The sequence below is a fragment of the Mobula birostris genome, chromosome 10, assembly GCF_030028105.1.
Source record: "Mobula birostris isolate sMobBir1 chromosome 10, sMobBir1.hap1, whole genome shotgun sequence".
Lineage (NCBI taxonomy): Eukaryota > Metazoa > Chordata > Chondrichthyes > Myliobatiformes > Myliobatidae > Mobula > Mobula birostris.
This window is the reverse complement of record NC_092379.1, coordinates 22,598,096-22,616,113: the sequence shown is the minus strand read 5'-3', so window position 1 is coordinate 22,616,113 and position 18,018 is coordinate 22,598,096. Positions and strand designations below refer to the sequence as shown.

The window sequence follows — 18,018 nt, the reverse complement described above, 5'->3', positions numbered from 1 at the left end:
CACCACCTACCCCTCCACCTATCTTTGTATCATCCACAAACTTTGCCACAAAGCCATTAATTCCATTATCTGAATCATAACCAAACAATGTGAAAAGTAGCGCTCAATCCTGACCCCTGAGGAACACCACCAGTCAATGACAACCAACCAGAGAAGGCCCTTTTTATTTCCACTTTCTGCCTCCTGTCAGCTATTCTTCTCTCCACGCCAATATCTCTGCTGTAATGCTATTCAATTTTATCTTGTAAAGCAGCCTCATGTGTTGCTCCTTATCAAATAACTTTTCAAAATCCAAGTAAATAACATTCACTGCCTCTCCTTTGTCCATCCTGCTTGTTATTTCCTCAAAGAACTCTAACAGATTTGTCAGGCAAGATTTCCCATTGCAGAAACGACGCTGACTTTGACATATGTTATCATTTGTCTCCAAATACACCAAAACCTCATCCTAAAGAAAGAGACTTCAACACTTCCCAACCACTGAGTTTTGGATAACTCGCCTATAATTTCCTTTATTTTGCCTTCCTCCCTTCTTAAAGAATGGAGGGTGTTTAAAGAGCAATTGCACACAGTACAGGAAAGGTATGTTCCTGTTCGAAGGCAGGATGGGGATGGAAGTATAAGAGAACATTGGATATCCAGAGAGGTGATGAATTTAGTCAAGAAGGAAAAGAAGAAGTGTGTAAAGTTTCAGATGTTCGGATCAAAGGAAGCACATGAGGAGTGTAAAGAAACGAGAACGAACTACTGGGAATGAGGAAAGCCAGGAAGGGCCATGAAAAGTCCTTGGCAAGTGGGATTAAGGTGAATCTCAGGGCATTTTATACAGACACCAAGAGTAAGACAATAACTCAGGAGAGGGTGGGACCACTCAAGGATAAGTGGGGGGGGGGAGCAGTTGCTTGAATGCAGAGAATGTGAATGAGGTGCCAAGTGAGTACTTTGGTTCAGTATTTACCAAGGAAAAGGATATGGAGGACCAAGAGATCAATGCTGAGTATATAATTACAATAGGGTATTTAGAGGTCAAGGAGAAGGAAGTGTTGGGCCTCCTAATCATGACTAAGATGGATAAATCCTCAGGGCCAGATGGGATTTACTCCAGGTTTTTGAAGGATGCAAAAGGTGAGCTTGCTGGGCCCTTGACCAGAATCTTTGTGTCCTCTCTCATTAATTTAAGAAGGGAACATGGGAAAATTCTGGGAACTATGGATCAGTAAATCTCACTTCAATTGAAGGGAAATTGTCCAATAAAAATCACAAGGATAGGATATCTGAGCATTTGGAAAGCCATGACCTAATTTAGGGAGAGACAGCATGGCTTTATGCATGGCAGGTCAGCACTTACAACTTGACAGAGTTTTTTGACAAGGTGACAAGACAGATTGATGAGGGTAAGGCAGTAGTTGTTGTCTACGTGGATTTTAGGATGACATTTGACAAAGTCCCCCATGGGAGGCTAATCCAGAAGATTAAGATGCATGGGGTCCGTGGCAAACTAGCTGTTTGGATTCAAAATGGTCGCGCATAGAAGACAGATGGTAATGGTTCAGGGGACTTGTTCAAGCTGGAGGTCTGTAATTAGTGGATTTCTGTAGGTATCCGTGCTGGGACTTCTGCTGTCTGTAATGTATATAAATGATCTGGATGAAAATGCGGACGGGTGGGTTTGTAAATTTGTGAATGGTACCAAGAATGGTGGAGTTGTTGACAGTGTAGAAGACTGGCAAAGAATACAGCACAACATTGATCAGCTGCAGATGTGGACTGAGAAATGGCAGATGGAGTTTAATCCAGATAAATGCGAGGTGTCACACCCCGGGAGGGCAAATGAAAAGAGACAGTACATTTTTAAGAGTAAGGTCTTTTACAGTGTTGTTGAGCAGAGAAATCTTGGGGTCCAAGTTCATACTCCTTGAAAGTGGCTACACGGGTCAATAAGATGGTTAACAAGGTTTAAAGAATGCTTTTTTTTAATATTCGAGGCACTGTCAGGTTATGTTGCAGCTTTTATAAAACTCAGGTTAGATCAGACTGAAGTTCTGGTTGCCCCACTATTGGAAGGATGTTGAGGCTTTGGAGAGGGTGTAGAAGAGGTTTGCCAGGATGCTGCCTGGTTTCAAGGGAACATGCAATCAGGAGGGTCTACATAAACTTGGGTTGTTTTCTCTGGAGCGTTGGAGGCTTAGGTGGGGGGGGGGCGTTCTGATAGAGGTTTGCAAGATTATGAGAGACAAAGATATGCTGGACAGAGAATATCTCTGTCCCAGGGTTGAAATATGTATTACCAGAGGGAATGAATTTTAGGTGAAGCGGGTAGGTTCAAGGGGATATGAGGGGTGAGTTTTATAATCAGAGAGTGGAGGATGGCTGGAATGTGTTGCCTGCTGTGGTGGTGGAGGCAAATACATGAGAGATGTTTGGATAGGCAAGTGGATGTAGGGAAGAACAGGGGATATTGACATGGAGTAGGTGGGAGGGATTGATTTTGGGTGTTTTTGATTTCCTTTATCGCTGTTTTGGCACAACAGTGTGGGCCAAATGGCCCGTGCTGTAGTAAATTATTTTGGTGCCGCATCCCAAAGGAAAGAATTTGTAGAATGCCAACGAGATTTTTTAAAGAGTAGGTGGTGAATGAGCCCACTGGGCAATTAGATATTCAGAATTGGGTGTGGTGCAATGAACCAGAATAGAGTGGAGAGTTTAAGGTAAGGGAATGCTTGGGAGCCAATGATTATAACATGATGTAATTCACACTACTATTAATTTGAAAAGGAGAATCTAAAGTCAGTATTAAAGTGGAGTAAAGGGAATGACGGAGGCATGAGAGAGGAGCTAGCCGAAATTGATTGGAAAGGGACACGAGCAGGGATGATGGCAGAGCAGAAATGGCTGGAGATCCTGGGAGCAATTTGAAAGACACAATGTAGATGCATTCCAAAGAAGAAATATTCGAAAGGCAGGATAACACCAGGCAGCATCTATGGAAAAGAGTAAACAAACGATGATTCAGGCCAAGACCTTACATCTCGGCTCTTCTGGTCCGTGCCGAACTCTTAATCTCACTTAGTCCCTCCGACCTGCACTCAGCCCATAACCCTCCATTCCTTTCCTGTCCATATAGCTATCCAATTTAACTTTAAATGACAACACCAAACCTGCCTCAACCACTTGTGTTGGAAGCTCGTTCTACACAGCTACAACACTCAGAGTAAAGAAGTTCCCCCTCATGTTACCCCAAAACTTTTGCCCTTTAACTCTCAACTCATGTCCTCTTGTTTGAATCTCCCCAACTCTCAATGGAAAAAGCCTATCCACGTCAACTCTATCTATCCCCCTCATAATTTTAAATACCTCTATCAAGTCCCCCCTCAATCTTCTATGCTTCAAAGAATAAAGACCCAACTTGTTCAACCTTTCTCTGTAACTTAGGAGAAGAAACCCAGGTAACATTCTACTAGATCTTCTCTGTACTCTCTCAATTTTGTTGACATCTTTCCTATAATTCGGTGACCAGAACTGTACACAATACTCCACAATTAGCCTTACCAATGCCTTGTACAATTTCAACATTACATCCCAACTCCTATACCCAGTGCTCTGATTTATAAAGGCCAGCATACCAAAAGCTTTCTTCACCACCTTATCCACATGAGATTTCACCTTCAGGGAACTATGCACCATTATTCCCAGATCGCTCTGTTCTACTGCTTTCTTCAATGCCCTACCATTTACCATGTATGCCCTATTTTGATTAGTCCTTCCAAAATGCAGCACCTCACATTTATCAGCATTAAACTTCATCTGCCGCCTTTCAGCCCACTCTTAAGTGGTCTAAATCTCTCTGCAAGCTTTGAAAACCTACTTTGTTATCCAGAACTCCACCGATCTGAGTATCATCTGCATACTTACCGATCCAATTTACCACCCCATCATCCAGATCATTAATATCTATGAGAAACAACACTGGACCCAGTACAGATCCCTGAGGCACACCACCAGTCACCAGCCTCCAATCTGACAAACAGTTATCCACCAGTACTCTCTGGCGTCACCCATCCAAATCCATTTTACCACTTCAATACTAATACCGAACAATTGAACCTTCCTAACTAACTTTTCATGTGGAACCTTGTCAAAGGCCTTAGTGAAGTCCATATAGACAACATTCACCGCCTGACCCTCGTCAACTTTGATTTGGATTACAAAATTGATGGCTTTTAGGGCCAAGTTTGTGGATGATACTGAGAGAGGTGGAAGGGCAGATAGAGTTCAGAAAGCAGAGTGGCTACAGAAATACTTAGACAGATTTGGAGAATAGGCAATAGAGTAGCAGATATGATAAAGTGTTGGGAAGTGAATGATCATACACCTTGGGAGAAGAAATAAAAGCATAGACTATTTTCTAAATGGGGATAAAATTCAGAAATCTGAGGTCCAAAGGGCCTTGTGCAGGATTCCATTCAGGTTAATTTGCAAGTTGAGTCTGTGGAATTCATTTCTAAAGGACTGAAATATGAAAGCAAGGATGTAATGTTCAGTTTTTAGAAGGCACTGGTGAGGTCTCAATTGTAGTACGGTGAACAGTTCTGGGCACCTTATCTAAGAAAGGATATGTTGACATTGATGAGGGTTCAAAGGAGTTTAACGAAATGGTTCTGGGATTGAAAGGCTTATCATATGAGATATGTTTGATGGCTCAGGTCTGTATTCACTGGAATTCACAAGAATGAGGGGGGTATTTCATTGAAATCCATCGAATGTTGAAATTCCTCGACAGAGTGGATGTGAAGAGAATGTTTCCTCAGGTGGGGGAGTCTAGGACCAGAGGACACAGCCTCAGACTAGAGGGTCGTCCATTTAGAACAGAGATGAGGAGGAAATTCTTTTGCCAGAGAGGGGTGAATCTGTGTAATTTGTTGCCACAGGCAACTGTGGTGCCCAAGTCACTGGGTATATTTAAGGAACAGGATGGTAGATTCTTGATTAGTCAGGACATGAAGGGATACTGGGAAAAGGCAGGTGACTGGGGCTGAGAGGGAAATTGGATCAGTCATGATAAAATACTGGAGCTGACTCGAAGGTACAAATGGCCGAATTCTGCTCCAGTCTCTTATGGTTTTACTCAGGAACTAAAACATTCACCCAACTGTGGATCATTCTAAAGTTCCCAACTGGTATTCAGATTTTTTGTTTCCGGTTGATTTTGGAGAATACTGACAGACACCTCTTCATGGGGTTTCATCTCCTGGAATGAGATGTTATTTAGTTCACCTGTCCTCACAGGTTAATGTCTGTGCTGCACCTTGTCACACACAATATCATACTCTCCTGTCTATATTTCAGGTTCAGCAGTGACCAGCAGACACACGCCCCACATTCAGTCAAGAGATCCCCGTGTGGCTGCGATGTTTGGAAATGGAGTCTCCATCTCACTCACTCGGCAATCCGAGGCTACTGCACTGCAACTGCTCATTTCAGAAAATAAACCTCTAAATGTACCGGGGATGCCAGATGGGAAATGGGGGCACAGAGCCGGTTCGGTGGGCGGAGGGACAGCGGTGGATGATACATTGGGAAAATGGCAGGATATGTGACACTGGAGGGGGTTTACAGGAGGGGAGAGGAAGGCAGGGTTAAGGCTTGGGAATGGGGAGCAGGGGAAGGTGGGTGTGTTTAGTGATGGAGAAGAGGGAGTTGAGGAAGTGGTTATTATTGTTATGGAGCAAGAAGTTCACATGGGGAGGGGTAGTGTGGTGGAGGATGTTCTGTCAAATTTTGTAAATCAGATGTTGTACAAATCATTGCCTATAGCTTTTCTTCCAGTTTTCCACTGGAGTTTATGTCATGTCATGATTTGAAATTTTATTCATTAAAAACAAAGAAAAGGAGAACATGAAGTGACTGGAGTTGATAAAACTGAGGGAAGCCATTCAGCCCATCTTAGTTCCCTCATCACTGCAGAGATTCCATCTGCCTCCACGTACGAGTGGGTAATGCATCCCGGGACAAATAGCGGAGAGATTCCCAGCCGGTAATATATGAGTGTAGCCCCACACGTACTGCTCATGTTCATAAGGGATTTCTCACAGTGGGAACACTGGGGTGCTGCACCCCGAGAAAGATATTCAGGAAAGCACAGAGGCTCATTGGAAGAGTTTATCAGAACCCCATTACACATCCCAGAGCCAGATATTGATGGAGTGTTTCATAATGAGTGTCTCAATCCATACTTCAACACATTATCCTAATCTCCACACTCCATGTCCTATAAAACCGTAGGTACAGCAGCTTCTCCATTGCACACACAATCTCCCTCCCTTCGGTGTCTCAGCTGAAAGGCAGCACCTCTGTCCCTCTGTACTACAGTGAACAGCCAAGTCAGCCTGAATTTCTGTTCTCACATCACTGAAACATGAATTAACAGCATCAGTGCCCTGAAACAGAACTCACTGTGGGGACCAAAGCCTTTGGCCTGCTCGGTGTTTAGCTGAAGGAAACTTTGTGCATCCTGCAGCATCCCCCATCAGAGAGTGTGGAGCTGTTGGTACAAGTACAGGTGACACAGAACTGGAGATCGACCATGTTCATGTTTTAATGTGATGTCAGCAGGAGAGAGCATTCTGAAAAAATATGTCAATGCAGGAAAATACAACAGATACTGGGGTAAGCACATTCGGAGTAGAAAACATTAAACAGTTACTAATCAATGCAAACCAAGAATAGAACAGAACAGCTATTTAGATGATGGGCACCAGCACCTGATTTGAGCAGAGTAAGTCCAAGAAACAGACATTGCAGGAAGGCACACAGGACCAGATATTGAAGGAATATACTCCAGGAATAGACATTGGGGAAAACTATGAAGGACCAGCCAACGGGAAAAATACCCCTCCACAGAACCAGAAATTGTGGTTAATTCTCAACTTTGTTCATGAGGGCATACGACAGAGATTGGGAATACACGATTGATCTTCAGGAAGGTTGTGATTCCCGTGTATAAGAAACAATTTTAAAATCAGTTATTTGGAAGAATCTGGGAATCAGATTCCAAACCCCACATCTCAGGGATGCACCATGTCAGTCATATGGGAAAATATATGCCGAGCAGATTTTAGAAACTGCACCCAAGATCACAGGTTGTAGGAGTTTCCCTGTGCCCATAACCTGGAGTGCAGAGCAGGTCATGAGGGTGCATGGCACTGAATCAGATACTGGGGACGTTATTGCAGGAAAAGGAGATGACTTGGGACCAGCTCCAAATTTAATTAAGAATTAAGTCACAGTTACATGTTTAATCAACTGACTTTAAACATCCCCGCAGCCATGATGTGATCTGAACTCAGCTATCTACGTCACAAACGCAGCTTCTTGATTCCATTTGTTTTGCTCAGCAACCAGTCTCCCTCCCAGTCTCACGCTCCAGCCAACTAGAAAGCCAGGATGTGCAACAACTGAGGACCTTACCTTGTCACTGGCCTCTGCTCCCCTCTGGGAATGTCGGCTCCCGACACTGATCTGCCCACTCCTTCTTTCCCTCCCTGATTTCGTGCTGCCAGTCCTCCAGCATATCTTACACCCTTCACTGCTCACAGTAACAGCATTGCCTTCTGCTTCCTGTTTGTGTCTCTGCCTCTCTCTCTCTCAGCTAATGGCTCTGACAGTCTGTTTGTACAAAGTGCAGGCAGCTTGTCAGAGCCAGCATCTGACCCTGTGCTCTGTGGAGTGGGAGGGAGAAATGAGGCAGCAGATTGGAGGTTTGAAAAGTTTGAAATGAGCTGAGGGAAGGTGGAAGGAGAGAGAGAGAAGCAGGAAGGGCAAGGAGAGAGAGATCACAGGGTAAGAGGGAGAGACTCTCCAAGGTCAGGATACCAGACTAATATCCAAATCTGTGCCATGTTCCTCACTTCCTGCTCTGCACCCTGTGTTCCAGACACTGGGAATCTCCCCGACTTTGTGAATGTGTGGCTCTCCAAAATCTGATCCAAGTATATTTTTGTACAATACTGCATTTGGGGGCATTCCCACAGAGACGGACTGAGAATTATTCCTTTCAATCTCATCCAAATGACTGCTCTTACCTGGATGAAGGAAGCCTCTCATTGATGGGAATCGATCCCATATTCCTGAGTATTAGATGACAGCTGACACTAAAACAGATGGTATTGTGGGGAGAGAAGAAGGTTAGCAACAATTACAGTGGGATCTTGATCAGCTGGGTAGGTGAGATGAGGAATTACAAATAGAGTAGAATTCAGATGAGGATGTCTCAGAGCGATTGCAGAACATTCTCAGTGAGGAGGGTGAGCAAACACAAGTGGTTGCACACATTGGCTCAAATGAGAATAGGAGGAAAAAATGGATGTACTGCTGTGCAGTGAATGTAGGGAGAAAGAAAAGATGTTTAAATGTAAGACCGCAACAGTGGTAATCTCTGGATTATTCCCAGTACCATGTGCAGGTGAAGTTGAAAATTGAACATATCATAGATTAGTACATTGCTGAAACCTTGCACAGGGAGCAGGAATTCAGTTCATTTCAGCAATTCAAAGGTTACAATTAAAAATAAAATGTTGGGAACTATAGATGAGTAAATCCAGTATCTATGGTAGGAAGCTAATATAACAGAGCAAAAACTGGTGAGAAATTAGAATGGGAAGATTTTAGAAACATCAGAAGGCAATTTACAAAAACAAAGAGGCAAAACATTGAATACAAAAGTAAGTTAGCCAATAATATTGAAGAGGTTACCAAAAGATTCTGCAGATACATAAAGTGTAAAAGAGAGGTGAGAATGGATATTAGACCACTGGAAAACAATGCTGGAGACGTAGTAATCAGGGACAAAGAAATGATGGACAAACTGAACAAGTATTTTCCATCAGTCTTCACTGTGGAAGGCACGAGCAGTATGGTGGAACTTCGAGAGTGTTGGGGGCAGGAGTGGGTGATGCTCCTGCTACTTGGCTGAAGAGACTGTGGAGGCATTAGTAACGATCTATCACGAATCAATAGATTCTGGAATAATTCTGGAAGACTGGAAATTTCCAAATGTCACTCCACTTTTCAAGAAGGAAAGAGGCAGAAGAAAGGAAATTGTAGGCCAGTTATTCTGACCTCAGAGGTCAGGAAGAAGTTGGAGTCGATTGCTAAGGTTGTGGTTTCCAGATACTTGGAGGCACTTGATAAAATAGGCTGTAGTCAGCATGGTTTTCTCAAGGAACACCTTGCCTTAGAAATTTGTTGGAATTCTTTGAAGAAATATCAAGTAGAATACACAAAGAAGAATTGGTGGATATTGTGTACTTGGATTTTCAGAAGGCCTTTGACAAGTTGCTGCACATGAGGCTGCTTAACAAGTTAAGCGATCAAGATATTACAGCAAAGACACTGGCATGGATAAAGTGGCTGATTGACATGAGGTAAAGAATGGGAATAAAGGGAGCCTTTTCTGTTTGGCTGCCAATGACTAGTGGTGGGACTGCTCCCTTTAACATGAAATGTCAGAGTCTTGGATGACAGGATTGATGGCTTTGTTGCAATGTTTGCACATGATACAGGATGGGTGGAGGGGCAGGTAGTTTTGATGAAGTACAGAGGCTACAGAAGGTCAAAGCCAGATTGGTAGAATGGGCAATGAACTGGCAGATGGAATACAACGTTCAGAATTGTATGCTCATGCACTTTGGTAGAAGAAATAAAAGGACAGACAATTTTCTAAATGGACAGAAAATTCAAAAATCTGAGGTGCAAATGAACTTGGGAGTCATTGTGTGGGCTTCCCTAAAGGTTAATTTGCAGGTTGAGTGGGTGGTGAGGAAGGCAAAAGTGATGTCAGCATTCATTTGAAGAGGACTACAAGATAAAAGCAAGGATGTAATGTTGAGGCTTTACAAAGCACTGGTGAGGCCTAACGGAGTACTGTGAGCAATTTTGGGCCCCTTATCTGAGAAAGAATGTGCTGACTTAGTGGAGAGTTCAAAGGAGATTCTCAAAAATGATTCTGGGATTGAAAGGCTCGTCACATGATGGGCATTTCACGTGCTCACTGGAATTCAGAAGAATGAAGGGTGACCTTATTGAAACCGATCAAATGTTGAATAGCCATGTTAAGAGTGGATGTGGAGAGGATGTTTCCCATGACTGGAGAGTCTAAGACCAGATGGCAGAGCCTCGGAATAGAGGGGTTTATTTTAGAAGATGAATTCACTGCCACAGGCGGCTGTGGAGGCCAAGTCTCAGCATATTCAAGGTAGAGGTTGATAGATTCTTGATTAATCAGGGTATGAAGAGATATGGGTAGTAGATAGACAATTGGGGCTGAGAGGGAAAATGGATCAGCCATGATAATAAAGGCGAAACAAACTCAATGGGCCAAATGGCCTTGGGGTAGATTAGGATTAGTGAGCAAGGCTCTGTGTGTGAGAGATTATGTCTCATGGATTTCCTCTGTTTAGTCCTGCTCCACCTTCCATAAGACCGAAAGGTTTCTCTCTTTCTGTGCCCATTAGTTCATTCCTCATCTATTTGGGCATAGTAGTTTAGTAGGAATGGCTCCAGGGGCACTCTGTGTGGGATGTGGGAAGTCTAGGAGACTCCAGTCTCCCAGGTGAACACATCTGCTCCAGGTGCACCGAGTTGCAGCAACTGAGAGAATGTATTGAGGAATTAGAGCTGCAGCTCGATGACCTTCAACTCATACGGGAGAATGAGGAGGTGATTGACAGGAGGTACAAGGAGGTAGTTACCCTTAGGTTGGGGAAGACAAATAACTGGGTGAATGGCAGGCAAAGAAAGGGAAACGGACAGCTTCTGCAGAGAACACCTGTGGCTGTTCCCCTCAATAATAAGTATTTAACTTCAGATAATATTGGGGGGCTGACCTGCCAGTGGGGAACCAGAGGGACCGGGTCTCTGGCACTGATCTGGTGATGAGGCGCAGAAAAGCAGAGAGGTGAAGAGGAATGCAGTGATGATAGGAGATTCCTCAGACAGCGGGACAGAGACAAGGTTCTGTGGGCATGATTGAACGCCCCAGGCTGCAACTATCAGGACTGCTATCATCCAGTACCATCCAGTATCGGGAGGACTGTGATGGTATCAGTCACTACTTCCGATCCCACTGATTCATCGGTCAGTTCAACATCCAGAATCAGAATTAGACTCAGGTTTATTATCACCGGCATGTGTCGTGAAATTTGTTGACTTAGCAGCAGCAGCAGTTCAATGCAATACATAATATAAAAGAAAAAAATAAATACTTTATACTTTATTGTCACCAAACAATTGATACTAGAACACACAATCATCACAGCGATATTTGATTCCGCATTTTCCACTCCCTGGAGTACAAATTGATAGTAAATATTAAAAGTTTAAATTATAAATCATAAATAGAAAATAGAAAATGGAAAGTAAGGTAGTGCAAAAAATCCGAGAGGCAGGACCGGATATTTGGAGGGTACGGCCCAGATCCGGGTCATAATAAATAAATAAATTTCAGGGTATGTATATTGAATAGATTAAAAATCATGCAAAAACAGAAATCATATATATTAAACAAGTGAGGGAGTGTTCGAGGGTTCAATGTCCATTTAGGAATCGGATGGTAGAGGAGAAGAAGCTGTTCCTGAATCGCTGAGTGTGAGCCTTCAGGCTTCTGTACCTCCCACTGATGGTAAAAGTGAGAAAAGGGAATGCCCTGGGTGCTGGGTGTCCTTAACAATGGACGCTGTCTTTCTGAGACACCACACCTTGAAGATGTCCTGGGTACCTTGTAGGCTCATACCCAAGTTGGATCCAACTAAATTGACGACCCTTCTTTCAGTCCAGTGCAGTTTGTCGAAGATGGCGCCGGTAACTGGCGACTTTGCGTCAGCTGTCCCGAGCAAACTGCCCTCTCCACTGTCCTGTAACCGAGAAACTAAAACTCCAATTTAGAAAGATAAAGCTCAACAGCACCCTGGCGAAGCTACTGACCCAGCTTGAGACCACCGCGCCAGAACTGCTTCTTAAACTCTGGACTGCACCTGGACCCGACCAATGTTCCCGGAGACCCACAGTCTGCTACCGTGCCGGAGCGCTTGGAGACATGGCCCATTCCGACCAGCACCTCTCCGGCGCAGACGACCACACAGAAGTGATGGCGGAGACCTCAAGGCGCCCCAGACGCTTCCCCGGAGCGACCACCGTAAAGCTCCATTGGTGGTCACCCACAGCTGCTGGAAGATGAGACCTCCACTGCCAACTTCAGAAGTTGAGCTCGAGGCTCGGCTGGAGTGGAGGCCTCCGCAACCGTGACTCAGTTTACAGACTTGTTTGAGCCAGGAGCCCAGCCATCCGGGATTAAGTGTCGGCTTCGGGGTCCGACCCAATCAACAGCCCTGGCCCCCGGCAGCTGGAAGTGGCAGCGAAGCCTCCCCAACTCGGCTCGACCCAGACTGTCCAACGACGCGACCAGCCGATCGATCCCCGCAGGATGCCTCCACCTATCTCAAACAGCTGACAACAACACACTGCATCGATGGAAACCTGGAAAGATGCACTATTTACCGAGGAAGCGTGGGAAAAGAGCTGGGCTGCTGGTCAGACTGAAGCTGAGGGGCTTCAGGGTCCCTATGCCCACCATCCTGCTAGCTAATGTGCAAGCCATAGAGAACAAGATGGATGATCTTAAAGGGAGATTCACCTACTGTAGGGAGATGAGGAACTGCTGTGTATTCTGTTTCACTGAGACCTGCCTCTCCCCTGCCACCCCCGACTGTGCCATCTGACTGGAGGGATTTTCGGTCCATCGGATGGACCGCACGGCGTCTTCGGGCAAGACGAGGGGAGGTGGTGTCTGCCTACTGATCAACACTGGGTGGTGCTCGGACACAGTGGCACTGACAAGCTCCTGCAGCCCAGACCTGGAACACCTGTCGGTGAACTGTCGTCCCTACTATCTGCCACGGGAATTCACCTCGGTCATACTGACAGCAGTCTACATTCCCCCCCAGGCGGACGTGGAGTGTGCTCTGAACATACTGTATGCCAACATCAGTGAACTTGAGACCAGGTATCCGGAGGCTTTGCTCATTACAGCCGGGAACTTTAACCAGGCCAACCTCAGAAAGGCGCTGCCAAAGTTATCCCAGCATGTCTCCTGCCCCACTAGAGGCCCGAATATACTTGACCACTGCTACACAGCAGTGAAGGATGCCTACCGCTCCGTCCCAGGACCTCACTTCAGAAAATCGGACCATCAGGCCGTACTCCTCCCGGCTTACAAACAGAAACTGAAGCGGGAGGTCACGGTGTCAAAAGTAGTGTCGCGTTGGACGGAGGAAACGGATGAGGTCCTCTGTGACTGCTTTGAATCGGTGGACTCGTTAGTATTCAAGGACTCGGCAGCTAACCTCGATGAGTATGCCTCAGCTGTCACGGACTTTATTTGGAAATGCACGGAGGACTGTGTGTCTCGCAAGACGATCCAGGTATTCCTTAACCGGAAACCTTGGATGAATGAGGAGGGCAAGTCCCTTTTAAAGGCTAGAGCTGCGGCTTTTAGGTCCGGGGATACCAGTCACTACACGGAATCCAGGCGTGAACTCCGGAAGGCCATTAAGGGTGCCAAGAGGCAATATCGAGCCAAGATGGAAGCCCAGGCTAACCAAAGGGATGCCAGTAGACTATGGCAGGGTCTAAATGAGATCACTGGGCGCAAAGAAAAGGCTGGTAATATTAATAACTGTGGCGCTTCTCTTCCTGACGAACTTAATGTATTCTATGCAAGATTCGAACAGAAGAGGAGCATCCCGCTCCCTCCGGATGAACCAGACCTGGTGGCATCGAGATTCATCGTCACCGAGGACGACGTTAGAAGGGCCTTCCTGAAGATAAATCCAAGGAAGGCGACGGGCCCAGATGGCGTCCCAGGACGGGTTCTCCGGGCCTGAGCAAGCGACCTAGCTGGAGTGTTTGCTGACATCTTCAACTGCTCCTTGCTTCAGTCAAACATCCCCTCGTGTTTTAAGAAGGCAACGATAATCCCAGTGCCGAAGAAGAGCAAGGTGGCATGCCTGAATGACTATCGACCTGTGGCTCTGACATCAATTGCTATGAAGTGCTTCGACAGATTGATTATGGCACACATCAACCACAGCCTACCAGTCAACCTCAACGCTTTGCAATTCGCCTACCGGAGCAACAGGTCAATGGCAGATGCCATCTTTCTGGCCCTACGTTCCTCCTTTGAACACCTGGAGAATAAAGATGCATACGTAAGGCTCCTTTTCATTGACTACAGCTCTGCTTTTAATACCATCATTCCAAATAAACTGATTCCTAAGCTCCGGAACCTGGGCCTTAGCACTCAGATCTGCAGGTAGATCTTCAACTTCTTCACAGACAGGACCCAGGATATAAAAATAGAGAACAAGCTCTCCTCTACAATCACTCTGAGCACCGGTGCCCCACAAGACTGTGTACTCAGCCCCCTGCTATACTCACTGTACACACATGATTGTATAGCCAAGTTTCCATCGAACTCAATATATAAGTTTGCTGATGACACAACAATTGTAGGCCGTATCTCGGGTAACGATGAGTTTGAGTACAGAGGGGAAATTAAGAACCTGGTGGCATGGTGCGAAGACAATAACTTATCCCTCAATGTTAGCAAGACGAAGGAATTGGTTGTTGACTCCAGAAGGAGTAGCAGACCACACGACCCAATTTACATCGGTGGTGCGCAAGTGGAACAGGTCAAAAGCATTAAGTTCCTCGGGGTCAATATCACAAATGACCTGACTTGGTCCAACCAAGCAGAGTTCACTGCTAAGAAGGCCCACCAGTGCCTTTACTTCCTGAGAAAACTAAAGAAATTTGGCCTGTCCCCTAAAACCCTCACTAATTTTTATAGATACACCGTAGAAAGCATTCTTCTAGGGTGCATCACAACCTGGTATGGAAGTTGTCCTGTCCAAGACCGGATGAAGCTGCAGAAGATCGTGAACACGGCGCAGCACATCACACAAACCAATCTTCTGTCCGTGGACTCACTTTACACCGCACGTTGTTGGAGCAGTGCTCCCAGGAGAATCAAGGAAACGACCCACCCACCCAACATACTTTTCATCCCTCTTCTCTCTGGGAGAAGGCTCAGGAGCTTGAAGACCCGTACGGCCAGATTTGGGAACAGCTTCTTTCCAACTGTGATAAGACTGCTGAACGGATCCGGACCTGGATCTGGGCCGTACCCTCCAAATAGCCGGACCTGCCACTCGGTTTTCTTGCACTACCTTACTTCCCATTTTTTTATTTTCTATTTATGATTTATAATTTAAATTTTTAATATTTACTAATTTTAACTATTTTTAATATTTATATATTTAATATTTGTAATCCAGGGAATGTGAGGTGCAGAATCAAATATCACTGAGATGATTGTACGTTCTAGTACCAATTGTTTGGCGACAATGAAGTATAAAGTACTCCCCCAAATACCAGACAGTGATCAGTCTGTCAGACTGCTCTCCACAGTACAGCAATAGAAGTCTCTGAGCATTTTTCTTGACAGACCAAATCTCTTCAAACTCTTCAGCTAAATCTCTTCAAGTATATTCACTATCTTGCCTTCATTGTAACTGAATTGATATGTTGGGACCAGGTTAGATCCTCAGAGATCTTGACAGTCAGGAACTTGAAACCGCTCAGTCTCTCCACTTCTGCTCCCTCTATGCGGATTGGTATGTGTTCCTACGTCTTACTCTTCCTGAAGTCCACAATCAGCTTTTTCATCTTACTGATGTTGAGTGCAAGGTTGTTGCTGTGACACCACTCCCCTGGTTGGTGTATCTCGCTCCTGTACGCCCCCTCACCTCCATCTGAGATTCTACCAACAATACAATGGTTGTATCATCAGCAAATTTATGGATGGTATTTGAGCAATGCTGAGCCACAGTCATGGGTATAGAGAGGGTAGAGCAGTGAGCTAAGCACACACCCCTGAGGTGCCCCAGTGTTGATCATCAGCGAGGAGGAGACATTATTGCCAATCCACACAGATTGGTTTTCCAGTTAAGAAGTTGAGCATCTAATTGCAGAGGGAGGTACAGAGGCCCAGGTTCTGTAACTTATCTCCCACTGCGAAATTTGAGCCAACCCATGCCTGCAACTGTCTTGGACGGTTGCCCACTCTGTTCCGGGTGGAGCCAGCAACAGACTGTGGATTTGCAGATGAGGATATGGGATTATGTGGAAGAGAGGACCAAAGAGATTCCCGAACATTCTGGGGAACTTGCAGCCAAGCTTAAGAACACAGCCACCAGGTCTCAAGTAATGGAACAGACTCCATTATGCCGAGCTTTGAAGCCTATTTGCTGGAGGGAATGTACCCTCAGTAAAGTCTTGCTGCCGTCGCCTGAGGATTCCGATTGGGATTTGGACTCTGATTTGGCCTGTTTCCACAAATGAGCTTCGTGAGCCCAGGGAGCAGACTCTGAGGTTGGTTGAATCACCCTGCCACCTGAAAAACCAAAGGGGTCATCCTCAAAAGAAGATCCTGAGGGGTTAGCACACCCAAACCCGTTGAAAGTGCTTCCATCTACAAGGACATGGAGGAGGTCTTCAGCAAGGGAAAGGCATCAACTCTTCCAGCACACCAACCCCACAACTGTGCGATAGACCTGCTGCCCGGTACCTGTCCCCCAAGGGGTTGATTGTATGTGCTCTTGGGCCCAGAGAGAAGTGTAATGGAAGAGTATATCAAGGGGGCTCTTGCCACAGGCTTCATTCAGCCCTCCACCACACCTGCTGGCACAGGCTTCTTCCTTACACAAAAGAACGATGGGAGCCTGCAACGATGCATTAATTATGGGGAATTCAACTGCAAGATGGCCAAAAATCACTATCCCCTACCACTCATGAAAATAGACTTCGAGATGCTCCAAGGAGCAAGAGTATTCAGAAATCTGGAATGGCAATCGGGTCCATATAAGGGAAGGTGATGAGTGGAAGACTGCATTCAATACAACGATGGGACACGACGAGTACCTGAGCAACCTACCCCAATTTTGCCACATAATCAGGGTGCTCGTGGCAATTTGTTGGGGAATCGACACTCTTGTTCACAAGGCCCAAGTGCAAGGGGGGATTTCTAAGAACTACACTCCGGGTCAGCTCTTTGTCCCAAGTTCAATCTGGTCATAGGTCCTCCAATGGGGTCATTCGTCAAGAATGACCATACTGCCAGGGATTGCCTCAAGTTTATCAAGAGGAGATACTGGTGGCCCGGAATGATGAAAGAGGTTCGGCACTACATGCAGGCATGTGAGGAGTGCGACCAGAACAAGGAGCCTGGTACCCAACCTCAAGGGCTTCTCCACTCCAACCTGTTCCGGAAAGATGTTGGACACAGACCTCCATGGAGTTTATCACGGGTAATTGACGAATGGTTTTCGAAAGTCTGTAAGATCATTGCCTTGGAGAGGTAACTATCTGCAGTTGAGACGGCCGAGATTGTCCTGGTCCTGGTCTTCAGGATCCACAGATTCCCGGTGGACGTTGTCTCACATTGTGGTCCACAATAAATATCACATTTTTGGAGAGCGTTCTGTAAACTGACAGGGGCAACAGTAAACGATTCCTCTGGGTTTCACCCGCAATCCAAAGTTCAGACGGAGTGAACCAAACAAGATTTAGATGCCTGGCCTCGAAAAGACCTGATAAGTGGTGTGACCATTTGATGTGGGTCACCCACAACACCATACAGCATTCAGCGCATGGGTTGTCACCGTTCAAGTGACAGTTTGGTTATCCTCTGCCTCTCTTTCCATACAAGGAGGCAGAGGTTGGGGTCCCTGAGGCCAAAGGTTTCATCCAACGCTGCAAGCAGAAATGGATTAGGACAAGAGAAACTTTGCAGCTCCCCAAAACTCCAAAGATCAATCCCACCTTCCAAATCTCTAAATTAAAACTTGTCTGCATCAGCCCCTTAGCCCCACCACCATCAGCCCCACTGCCCCGGTGAGAAGACGT

The 18,018-nt window shown here is 45.7% G+C and overlaps 1 gene segment (V, D, J or C); it reads left to right on the top strand.

Annotated features, from left to right (window-relative positions):
• The window catches only part of LOC140204460 (immunoglobulin heavy constant gamma 4-like), a 30,319-nt gene extending 24,388 nt beyond the window's left edge, over positions 1 to 5,931 (top strand). Inside the window, 1 exon segment of the C gene segment in view lies at positions 5,347 to 5,931. Coding sequence covers positions 5,347 to 5,358 — 12 coding nt within the window.
• Positions 5,932 to 18,018: the final 12,087 nt, after the last annotated feature.